At 35.4% G+C, this 12,784-nt stretch overlaps 1 protein-coding gene and 1 pseudogene across 1 annotated transcript; both read left to right on the top strand.

Annotated features, from left to right (window-relative positions):
- The first annotated feature begins 483 nt into the window (after nt 1-483).
- Nucleotides 484-1,492, top strand: LOC143396923 (olfactory receptor 9K2). The gene has a single exon (XM_076852937.1). It carries the CDS (start codon nt 551-553, stop codon nt 1,490-1,492), a length of 942 nt encoding a protein of 313 aa, XP_076709052.1. The 5' UTR covers nt 484-550.
- A 10,480-nt stretch (nt 1,493-11,972) lies between these two features.
- Nucleotides 11,973-12,541, top strand: LOC143396922 (COP9 signalosome complex subunit 8 pseudogene; annotated as a pseudogene).
- The last annotated feature ends 243 nt before the right edge of the window (nt 12,542-12,784 follow it).

The raw sequence follows: 12,784 nt of genomic DNA, 5'->3' as shown, positions 1-12,784 counted from the left end.
TCCAGTCACTGTTTTTTTTTTTTAGAGAGAGAGAGGAGAGAGAGAGAGAGAGAGAGAGAGAGAGAGAGAGAGAGAGAGAGAGAGAATTTTTTTAACATTTATTTTTTAGTTTTTGGCGGACACATCTTTGTTTGTATGTGGTGCTGAGGATCGAACCCGGGCCTCACGCATGCCAGGCGAGTGCGCTACCGCTTGAGCCACATCCCCAGCCCCCCAGTCACTGTTTAATGATACTGAAATTATTATGTAAACCAGAGGGGAAAATATGTAGATAGTGGTATTTTTAAATGTTTCAGTAGAAATTCCATTACATGCACAGAAAAAAAAAAAAATCCTACCACTCTAAGAAGTGAAGGGAAAAAAAATTCAATTCAAAAATCACTTAGTCGAATTCTATTTAAGTCACAGTTTTTCTACAAGGATAAAATTAACAATGATTTCAGAATAATCTTGTAAATCTAAATACTGTACAGATGATTTATAATGCTAAGATCAAAGCTAAGAGTGTATTTTGTTTATTTTGCCTTATGCCTCTCATCAGGTGTCTTCCATGGGTGACAGGGAAACAAGCAATCACTCAGAAATGACTGACTTCATTCTCATAGGCTTCAGGGTGCGCTATGAGCTCCATCTTCTCCTCTTCCTGATATTTCTGCTTGTCTATGTCATGATCCTTCTAGGGAATGTTGGGATGATGGCCATTATCATGATTGATCCCCGGCTGAACACACCAATGTATTTCTTCCTAGGCAACCTGTCTTTTGTTGATCTCTTCTATTCATCTGTTATTGCACCCAAGGCCATGACCAACTTCTGGTCTGAGAGCAAGTCCATCTCCTTTGCAGGCTGTGTGGCCCAGCTCTTTCTATTTGCACTCTTCATTGTGACAGAGGGATTTCTCCTGGCAGCCATGGCTTATGATCGCTTCATTGCCATCTGCAACCCACTCCTCTATTCTGTTCAGATGTCAGCACGTCTCTGCACTCAGTTGGTGGCTGGCTCCTATTTCTGTGGCTGCATAAGCTCAGTTCTTCAAACCAGCATGACATTTACTTTATCTTTTTGTGCTTCTCGGGCCATTGACCACTTTTACTGTGATGTTCGCCCACTTCAGAGATTATCTTGTTCTGACCTCTTTGTCCACAGAATCGTCTCTTTTACCTTATCTATCATCATTATCTTGCCAACCATCATAGTCATTGTTGTTTCTTACATGTATATTGTGTCCACAGTTCTAAAGATTCGCTCCACTGAGGGCCGCAAGAAAGCCTTCTCCACTTGCAGCTCCCACCTGGGAGTCGTGAGTGTGCTGTACGGGGCTGTCTTCTTCATGTACCTCACCCCTGATAGGTTTCCTGAACTGAGCAAAGTGGCCTCCTTATGTTACTCCCTAGTCACACCTATGTTGAACCCTTTGATTTACTCCCTGAGAAACAAAGATGTCAAAGAGGCTCTTAAAAAACTTCTAGAGAAGAAAAATGCTATTCTATGAATCTAATTTCTGTCCCAACAGTTGTATTGTGGCTGTTTATTTCATACCTCTTGTAACCAATAATGTTATTCTCCCGAATGTGACAAAAATACTCTTAGTGGCTTTTGCCAGGTGATATTCCCTTGCCAAATATTACTTTTTACCCCTCTGAGACATCATTAATCCTGAAAATCCTGGATATGGGAGATGTTGTGGATGTTAGGGAAGAATTACTTTTTACCCCTCTGAGACATCATTAATCCTGAAAATCCTGGATATGGGAGATGTTGTGGATGTTAGGGAAGAATTTTTAACAAGGATCTCTTTTACTTATCTCCAATATAATTTTATTTCACCAAATCAATGTGTATGCCATAGTGTTGAACAATGTTTCCATACTTTATTATACCATTCAAACAAATCCTGGTTCTCTGAGCTCCATGACTCAGGACTCAAACAGTGAGGAAACTACTTCTCCAGGAGGTGAGAGAAAAGGAAAAACACTCCACTGATAATCAGTATCCAACTGAAAACCTTGAACATTGGGAAAGTTGGAGCACATCAAATAAGGCCAAGGAACTGAATTGGAGGAAGTTGGGGCTGGGGGTAAAATACAAGGTCTGAAAAGACTTATAAGTATTGGAATATCTTGGTATGGGGAACCCCAGGATCGAAGGCGGGCAGCCTGCCCAGGGCAGACCCAGAGGCTATTGGCCCAGTAAACTGGTACATAAAAGTCATGGTCTCCCAGCCATGCACAAGGAGCTCAAAACATAAATATGTCTGTGAGAAAGTTGTGCAAACTTAGACCAGGAGCTTATATTTATGAATTCAAGGCACAAACCGACACACGAATCCAGCTGATGCCAACTGTGAGCTCTAAAGTGAATCTAGCAAATCAGGAGATTTTCTGGCATGGAGACCATTTTGCCTGGGAACAATACAGATCAGAGAGGCCAGAGAAAGCCCATGTCCCCCTTCCCCTCTCTGTTGACTTGGCAGTGAGCAGGATCTGCAACAGGGAGAAACCAAGAGTGACAGAGATCAGTGCTCCCAAAACAGCTTTGCCTGGTGGTAATATAGATCAGAGGTAATAGAGAAAGCCCTCAGCTTCTATCCATCCCTCTAATTGAACCAGGATCCAACAGCACACAGGACCAACAGAAACTGAACGGGGGTGGAGGGACTGAGCTCAGTGCTTGAAAACCCCCCTTGGGAAGCAAAAAGCAACCAAAAAAAAAAAAAAAAACCCTTAGTATCCCTGAAAATCAGAATCCTCAATGGACAGACTCCCTCATCCCATGGGTGGTGCCCTGTGGAGAGTAGTAGGATGCAGCGCTAGATGCATGTTGATTCATTAATGCCCCAAAACCTCCTCATAAAAAACACCTGAGGAAATACAGACCAAATCCCCGCCCCTGCGAGCTTCACTTGAAGTAATACATTGTGCAACTTCCAAAGGAAACTCAGGAAATCAGGCTGCCAGCATCTTCCAGAGCTCTTCACACCATCCCACTGAGAAGGGAAGCTGAGAAACAGAAAGACAGTTTGGCACAGAAAGCGGGCAAAAAAATAAATAAAACCTTTCATTGACTATTTTGCTATTTTGTTTTTGTTATGATTTGATTTGTTTTTGAATGTGTATTGATTGACAAATGATGGACATTTATGCATTTGTACATATACATATTTGTTTTTGTTGTTCTTTTTAGCTTTTAACATTTCCCTAAGGAAGCTTTTCTTTTCTTTTCTTTTTTTGTGCTCTTTTTTTTTTTTTTTTTTTTGAAGAGTAAGTCTTTGATTAGTATATTTTTGGATTGACTTCCTATTGACTCACAAGTCAGTTTTCCTTTGTTTCTACTTCTCTCTTTTTCTTGCCAATAGCCAAACTCTATTGCCCACTCTCTCACTCTTCCTTTAACTCTTTCACTTCTATTGTTAAAATTCTTGTTTTTTTTATATTTTTTAAGGTTTTTTCCTCTTAAAAAACATCCTACATCCCCCTTGCATATGCCCCACTCACCTCTTGAATTTACAAACCCTATTCTACAGCCCATCACTTCTTTTCCTATTGAAGAACTCTATCTTTAACTGGTTGCTTGTACTTATTCATATATCCTCATTTTCTTTTCATTCCTACTATTTTATTTGAAAGCAGTTATTTTTCAGGGATAAATGTTTCAAAGATTAAGATGTTTGATTAGTATATATAGATTTTACTTTTTAAACTTTTATTTCTATTCTGTATTTTTTTCTTTTATCTTTCTTTTAATTTTTAAGAATTTTTTTGTTATTTTACTTTTATTATTTCCTTTTTCTCACTTATTCTTTTCCTTCAACTCTTTCTCTTTTTCTCTGCAAAGAGCAAACTTCTATTGTTCTCTCTTTCATTTTTTCTTTAAATTTTTACGTCTATTTTTGTTTTTCCTCATAATTTTCACATCCTATGTCACTTCTGTTCAGTCTCTTGTCATCACATGAAATTGGAAACCCTATGTAAATTAACTGTTTTTACCATGGGCAATAACTGATCATATTATTTCTGAGTATTGTAACAATCAAGATTGTAGATTTCAGTGCAAGAGCTATTTGTATAATGCTGTGAATTGTTTGCATCTGTTGTTGTTACTTTCTGACTCCCCCTAAACTATGAGGTACAAGAAATCTTCTGGGACACAATAGTTCCACAAGGTAGGAACCCTACTGTCTCAAAATCAACTGTTAGATGGATAGACATACAAACAACATGAAAAAGCAAGTGAACAAATTGCCTCAAATAAACCAAAATAAGTCAGAATCTATCAACATTATAGTGAAAAAAATTTTGGAGAAGGAATTTAGAATGTTCATGGTTAAACTGATTTATGAGGTAAATACAGATAACAAAAGATCACTTCAATAAAGAGATACAGATTCTGAAAACAAAACAAAAAGAAATCCTCAAAATAAATGAATCAATAAATCAAATGATTTTATGACTAAGTTCACCTGTGTAATGGTTATTAAATGATCAACCTGAGGAAATATTTTGCAGGTGCTACACAGAGAGGAAGGAATAATAATGATGATGCAGAAATAAATGACCTTCATTATGTGTGTTAACTTGGAAAATTGTATTTTGAACATGCCAGGCATTGTGGAGTGCTCTGAGAGAGTACAGGTTGCTGGATCCTTATTCAAAGAACTAAAATGGGAAATTGATAATTGCAAACATCTGGGAATACTCACTCCCTCGATTGAATTCTTTATATTTTATCTTGTTTTAATTATTACTGGGGAATATTTAGTAAATATATAAAAGGAAGGAAGTCATCAAAACAGACTGTGCTCCAAAATTACTCCTCTATACCTCTGGATATATTTATTCAAATTTAATGAATTTTATCAGCTACCTACATAAATTTCCCAGTATAATAGATTCATAAATAAATAACTATAGTCTTTAGTGAGTTTACAATTTAGTGAGAGTCAAATCTTTGGACAGACAATTAAAATCCAGAGGGGTGAGTCACAGGTATTCTTAGAGATAACACTTTGGAGTACCTAAAAGCAGCTGGTCAATATGAGGGAAACTCTTCTTGAGCTTTGTGGAATATAGATTTAAAGAGAATAAGATTTAAGTCTGGGAAAATGCTCCAGTGGTTCATTAATATGTGTCAATGTTAATGGAGAAAAAGGAGGATTTGAAAACCTACAGGTATATATATCAAACAACTTAACTCATTAATAAACAGAGACTGTATGGTAGTTGAATCTTCCCATTTTTTGAAATTTATTGAGTTTTTATGATGATCGTATGAGCAGACAAAGCGTAAATGAGCTCTTAGCAAACTTATATAAGAGAACTGCCTCAACTTGATAAAAAATATGTATTACAAATCTGCAGTTAGTATCATCTTTAATAGTGAGAAACTAGAAGATTTCCTTCTACAATGAGGAACAAGGGAAGAATTTCACCTCTCATACTTTTTCAATCTTCAACTGAGAGCATTAGATAATGCAATATAATAAGAAAGTTTATGGGCTGAATTGTTTCTCTTTAAAATTTTTATGTTGAAGCCCTAACTTCCAGTCCTTAAAAATATGACTGTATTTGAAGATAGTTCTTTCAAAGATGTAATAAACTTAAAATAAGACCATAGGTGGGCCCTAATTCAATATAACTGGTGCACTTTTAAGAAGAGGATATCAGGAGGCATGAGAAGCACCATAGGTGCATGTGCACAGAGTCTTTAATATATAAAGAATCAATAAGAGTACAGTCATCTATAAACCAAAAAGAGTGGTCACAGAGGAAATCAACTCTGATGATAACTTCATGTTGGACTTTCAGCTTCCCAGGCTATAAGAAAATAAATATATACTCTTAAGCTCTTAATTTTCTAGGAATATCATTTATACTCTTATGATATTCCTAGAAAAATCATGCAAATAGATATAGTTTGGGAAGGATAAAAAAACTCTCCTTTTTTGCATATAACTTGATTATATACAGAAACTCCAAGACATCATCATCAACAACAAGAAAAACCTTAGGAAACTAATAATTGGTTATGGATAGTTTTCCTGATACAAGATTAAAATATAAAAATTAGTTTCTTTTCTGTATACCAGCAATGAACAAGTAGAATTGAAATTAAAAGCACAATATTGGAAGTGATATTAGCATGATGATGAAATGAAAAGTTTCAGTCCCAATTTCCTATGAGAACCACAATTTTAACAATAATATATGGACCAAAATTTGTTCATGAAAATTTCAGAATCAAGTTAGAAAGTTGCAGTACACCCATAAAAGTCAAGAACAGTTACCATGGGTAAGAAGAGCAAGTTCATTTTATCTGTATGAGATACTTCTCCAACATGGTTCAGTTTAGTCCCAGGAAAGCACTCTGGATTGTGACTTCTACCTTGGGGAAAGAGATGAGAGTGGATGTCCCATTCAAAGCTTGACTTTTCAGAAGGCTACATGAAGAAATGACTCGTGTCTTGCTACATTTGGAGTGCTGATGAAATCAGAATATTTTCATTTCCTATTTCTGGAGGAAGGTGAGAAACTGAGCATACATTCAGTATTTTTTGCTTTCTGGAAGATGTTCTGAGGGACTGGGTGTCGGTCTCACATTCCTTCAGGAAGCAACATATTTGTCTAGTGATTGCTAAGATGAAGGTAGAATAGGGAATTTTTTTTCTGTAACAGGACTAAAGAACTTATTATTTTAGACAAACAACACAAGGAGAAAGTGATTATAAGGTTCTAAAAAGCCTTTCTGACAAAATGCATGCACAGGTCCAGAGAAGTCATATTCCCCCCAATTTGTCCTGATAATCTATAGTTCAGCTGATTAGTGAGGGCCTTCCTCTGGAAAAAAAAATCAATCTGTAAAGACTGGGAGATTTGCATGTGTTTCAATACAAAATTATGAGACACACAAGGAGACAGAGAAACAGGAACAAAATAAATCTCCTGAAACTAGCATGAAAATATCAAGAGAGAGTTGAGAAATATAAAGAAGAGCCAGCCAAACAGAAATTTTGGAACTGAAGAATAAACTAACTGAACTGAGAAAAATAACTAGCAGAATTCAGCAGCAGACCTTATTGGGTAGAAAAAAATGTTAGCAAAATTTGAGACAAGTCATTGGAAATTATGTAGTCATAGAACCAAAGGGGGGAAAAAAAAGAATGAAAAAAGAGTAAAAACTTCCTAAAATACTTATGAAACTTCATTGAGTAGAAGAATATGTGCATTTGGGGACTTCAAGAAGAAGAGCAGAATAAAGGAAAAATCAGTTTATTTAAACAAATAATGGCAGAAATCTCAATTCCGGGGAGGAAAATGAACATTTAGATTCAAGAATTCCAGTGAACTCCAAATAGAATGATTCCAAAGTAGTTTACATTGAGACACAAATAATCAAATTTTCAAAAATAGAATAAATAAAAAATTTAAATCAATAATAGAAAAATGAACTCAAAATCAGTGTTAACCTTCTCACTTTTCTCAACAAATGTTTATAGAGCCTTTCTATGGGCCAGGTTCTATATTAAGCACCAGAATAGAGCAACATCCAATAAGTCAAATAAGAACAATATGCATGTCAATTTCAGAATAAATAAGAAGTACAAGACAAGTTTAAAAATCAATTCAGCACATATAAGGGCAGCTTCATAAGAATGTCAGTGTATTTCTTAGCAGACACATTACGACCAAAAGGAAGAGGGTAATATATCTAAAGTGTTGAAAAAAGAGATGTCAATTAAATAACAGTATATGTGGCCTGGCATGGTGATACATGCCTGTAATCCTAGAAACGCAGGAGGCTGAGACTGGAGGATCACAAGTTTAAGACCAGCCTCAGCAACCTAGCAAGACCTTTTCTCAAAATAAAAAGTAAAAAGAGTTGGGCATGTGACTCAGTGGTTAAGCGTTCCTGAGTACAATCCCCAGTATCAAAGGTGGGCAGGGAGAATAGTATGTGTGGCAAAACTCTCATTCAAATGATGAACGAGAAATAAAGTCTTTCCAAGATGAGCAAAAGTTGAGAGTGTTCCTCACACCTAGACTTGCTGACAAAAAATTCTAAATCTTTCCTGTACTCAATAAATCTGATGAGAAAAAAAAAATTAGGAAAACTATCCCATTCACAATAAATAAAAAATACTTGGCAATTAATCCAAGCAAGGAGGTAAAAGACTTTCACACTGAAAACTACAGAACACTGAAGAAATAAATTGAAGAAGTCCTTAGAAGATGGAAAGACCTCCCTGTTCTTGAACAGGCAGAATTAATATTGTCAAACTGGCCATCTGACCAAAAGTGTTATACAGATTCAATGCAATCCCTCTCAAAATATCAATGGCAATCTTCACAAAACTAGAAAAAAACACCTTCAATTCATTTGGAAGAATAAAAGGTGCAGAATAACAAAGGAATACTGAACATGGAGAGTGGTGCTGAAGATATCACAATATTTGATCTTAAATTATACTACAGAGCTATAGCAAAAAAAAAAAAAAAAAGCATGTTAGTGACCTCAAAACATACTTGAAGACCAATGGGATAGAAGACACAGACAAACCCACATAGTCAACTGATATTCAATAAAGATCCCCAAGACAAATTTTGGAGGAAAGATAACCTTTATACTAATGGTGTTAGGAAAACTAGATATTCATATGTAGGAAGATGAAACAAGATCCCTATCACCCTGCAAGAAATTCAACTCAAAGTGGATCAAAAATCTAGAAATAAGACTAGGAAACCTGCAATTGGTAGAAGAAAATGAAGGCTTAATATTCCAACATTGGTGGAGGCACAGACTTCCTTAATAAGATGACTAAAGTTCAAGAAATAAAACCAAGAGTCCATAAGTCAATAAATGGATGGCATCTAATTAAAAAGCTTGTACACAGCAAAGGAAATGATTAATATCTTGATTAGCGAGCCTACAGAACGGGAGAAAATCTTTGCAGATACGCCTATGACAGGGGATTAATATCCAGAATATATGAACACAAAAACAACACCAAAAAACAAACAAACCCAAATAGTCCTTTAAATAAATGGTCAAAAGAATTAAACAGACATTTCTGAAAAGAAATATAAAAGGCCAACAAATACATAGAAAAGTGTTTGTCATCTCTAGCAATCAGGGTATACAAATCCAAACTACATTGAAGCCAGATGTGGTGGTATACACCTGTAATCCCAGTGGCTCGGGAGGCTGAGGCAAAAGGTTTCTGAAGATCCTAAAGCCAGCCTCAGCAATTTACAGAGGTCCTAACAAATTTAGTGAGCCCCTGTCTCTAAATAAAAAAATAAAATAAAATAAAAACAACAAAACAAAGTTTTATCTCACTCCAGTTAGAGTGGCAATCATCAAATATGCAAGTAATGATAAGTGCTGGTGAGAATGTGGGGGAAAAGTTACACTCATATGTTGTGGATGGGACTGTAAAGCAGCATATGACCCAGCTATCCCATTCCTTGGTATATATCCAGAAGAATTAAAACCAGCATACTATAGTGATACAGGCACTTCAATGTTTATAGAAGCACATTCAAATTAGTCAAGTTGTGGAACTAGTCCAGGTGCCCTTCAACAGACGAATGAATAAAGAAAATATGGTATATATACATAATGGAGTTTTTCTCAGCCACCAAGAAGAAAAAAAATCATGGCATTTTCTGTTAAATGGAAGAAACTGGAGAACATGATAGTAAGTAAAATAAGTCAGAAAAGTCAAAAGTCAAATGCTTTTACTCATAGGTAGAAGCCACGGTAGTTTAAGGAAATAAAAATGAGAGAATCCCATGAAAATAGAAGGGAGATCAGTGGAGAAGAGAAAGGGAATTCAGAGGGAAGAAGGAGAGATGGGAAAAGGGAGGAACTTCAGAATGACAAAAGTATAGTATGCACACGTGCAAATCTACCACAGTAATTCCTGCCTTATTTATTTCTCTAAAGCACTAATTAAAAGGAAAATATAAATAAACTGAAGGACAACTAGTAGAGCAAGTAGAGGGAGGGAAGGGGGGGAGAGAACAGAAGGCAAGAGAAAGTCCTGGGGATTGAAATGAAGAGAATTGCATGCCATGTTTGTAACTATGTCAAAATGAACCCCACTGTTATGTATAATTATAAGATACGAATGATAACATAAAATGTCTTTAATTAGGCATGTAGTATAATTATCTTAAAAGTAAAATTTATCTTGAAAAAAAAACTGTAAAGGGAGCCATTCAAGTTGAAATGAAAGGACAATAAAGCAGCAATAAAAAACATATGAAGGTATAGAGCTCACTAACAAAGGCAGATATATAAATAATACATAATACATCATACAAAATACATAATACATAATACAAAAATAACTTCTTGCTCTGGTAAAGATGTTAAAGTCTAAAAGTACAAAATAATCACAAGAATAACAATAAATTAATGAGTTGCAATATTTAAATACATATATTAGGACATCAGGAACATAAAATGTTTACATGGGGGGAGGGATAAAAGTGCTGAGCATTCATATGCAACTGTTAGTAAGTTAGTAAGTCTGTAAGTGAGTTAGTTAGTAAGTTAGTTAATTAGTAAGTTAGTAAGTGTTAGTAGCTAAAAATAGATTATTATCATTATAGACTGTTTCTTGTCACTTCCTTGATAACCACAAAGAAAATAGCTACAAAAGGCAAGGAAGATGAAAAAGGAAACAAAACAGATTAATTTTAAAAAATAAAAAAAAAAACATAGAATCCAACAAAAGAGAAAAAAGGGACAAAATTTTCTAAGATAGACAAAAAAAATGACAATGGCTCTCTTTCCCCTCAATAATCATATTAAAGGTAAAACAACAACAACAACAAACAACAACAAACAAAATTAAACTCCCCACTGCAAAGAGATGGAGGGGTTTAAAGAAATTTAAAAACCAAGAAAACAAAACCCCAAACAACAGTATTATCAGCCTGCTGTCCACTAGACACTCACCTGAGCATGAGGACACACACAGGTTGAATAGGAAAGGTGTGAAAAAGATAGTCCATGTAGCTTCATGTAAATTGTAGCCCAAGAAAACAAGAGTGCCATACTTAATATCAAACAAAATGGATTTGAAGTAAAAAAAAAAAAACAACTGGTATATTCTGTGTGAGGATTAAAAAAGTTTGATTCATCTGGAAGATAAAACTGTTATGAATATATGGGTACTCAACATCCCCATACACAGCTATGTGAGGCAAAAATTGACAAAAAGAAAGGAGGAAGAAAAAAACAACACCACAAAAAGAGTAAGGGACTTCAATGCCTCGATTTTAATAATGAATAGAAATCTAGACACAAGATCATACTGAGGGCTGGGGTTGTGGCTCAGTGGCAGAGCCATTGCCTAGCACATCTGAGGCACTGGGTTTGATCTGCAGCCCCACATAAAAAATAAATAAATAAAGTTAAAAAAAAAAAAAAAAACTAACTTCCTTAAAAGAAAAAAAAAAACACTAATGAAATTGAGGATTAGAATAACACGGTAGACCAAATAGACCTACCACACATTTTCAGAACATTCCTCCCAATTAAAAAAAAAAAAAAAAACTATACCTCTTTCTAGAACACGCAAAAAACATTTCCCAGGACAGATTACTTGTTAGGTCACAAATAAGACAATAAATTTCAGAAGATTAAACTAACACCATGTATATTTTCTGAACAAAATGGAATGAAAAAATTAGCAGCAAAAGAAAGGGAAAATTCATGAAAATTGAAAATGAAAATAATCAACTCTTGAGCAACAAATGCATTAGATAAAAATAAAAAGGGAAATTAATATCTTGAAGAAAAGCAAAAAACAAAACAAAAAATGTCAAAATTTATGGCATGCTGAAAAAAGAAGCACTGAAAAGAAAGTTTATAGATAAAATTTATAAAAATGCTTACAGGTTAAAGTCTACACTGCAGTAAAGTGTCTGGCAATGTGCAAGTTGGCAGCAAGATCACCTGGGAAGATGCCAGGGGCAGTGATGGCAGAAGGCACCTTCAGTTTCAAAAAGTTGCTGAATCAGTGCAAGAAGCAGAGGCTCGAGTCTCCTGGAGGAATTGCTACACCTCCAGTGTATGGTCAGCTTCTAGACTTGTATTTGCTCCACAATGACACAAATAATGCAAGATGTCTTTGGAAAAGGATACCACCTGCTATCAAATCTGCAAATTCTGAACTTTGTGGAATTTGGTCAGTAGGACAGAGGATCTGGGAGAGAGATTTCCCTGGGATCTATATAACCATCTGTGTCCACCAGTGGCCTCAGATAGTCATGCTAATCATGGGAGCACTTAGACATGCTACTAGGAGACATGCCTTCCTTGAGGATTTTTGAGGTTGTGAAAGTTATATTAGAAAAAGGATGGCAAGCCGCCTCTGTCAGGGGAATGGTTCGCCTAGAAAGCCAGTTGCAGATTCCCTGGATGTTTCCTGTAACAGTTTTATTTGTTTACCAGAGCCTCCCCAGTTCCACGAATCCTCAATGAACAGCAGTTAGCTAGACAGACTGATGATGTGGCTTTCCTTGAAAATTGATGCAACATTCTGAGTTCAGCGACCACTTCAAATCTTATACACTGACAAATATAGAAATGTAAAATGTTCATTTTACTGGATGGATTATAAGCACCTCAGCATCCTTACTATGTAATCAAATACACTATATATATATATATATGATTGCTAAATAGTTGTTAAAGGAATTCTCATTTTGTAATATTTAACAATTTGGTTGGAGCCTATCAGTTAGTGTATATTTCCTGGAGATTCATAACTCAA

Source organism: Callospermophilus lateralis, chromosome 4, assembly GCF_048772815.1.
Source record: "Callospermophilus lateralis isolate mCalLat2 chromosome 4, mCalLat2.hap1, whole genome shotgun sequence".
Classification (NCBI taxonomy): Eukaryota; Metazoa; Chordata; class Mammalia; order Rodentia; family Sciuridae; genus Callospermophilus; species Callospermophilus lateralis.
This window is presented reverse-complemented; position numbering and strand designations above follow the sequence as displayed.

Coding starts and splice junctions, on each gene's coding strand:
- LOC143396923 (XM_076852937.1), top strand. CDS start 551: ATGGGTGACAGGGAAACAAGCAATCACTCAGAAATGACTGACTTCATT.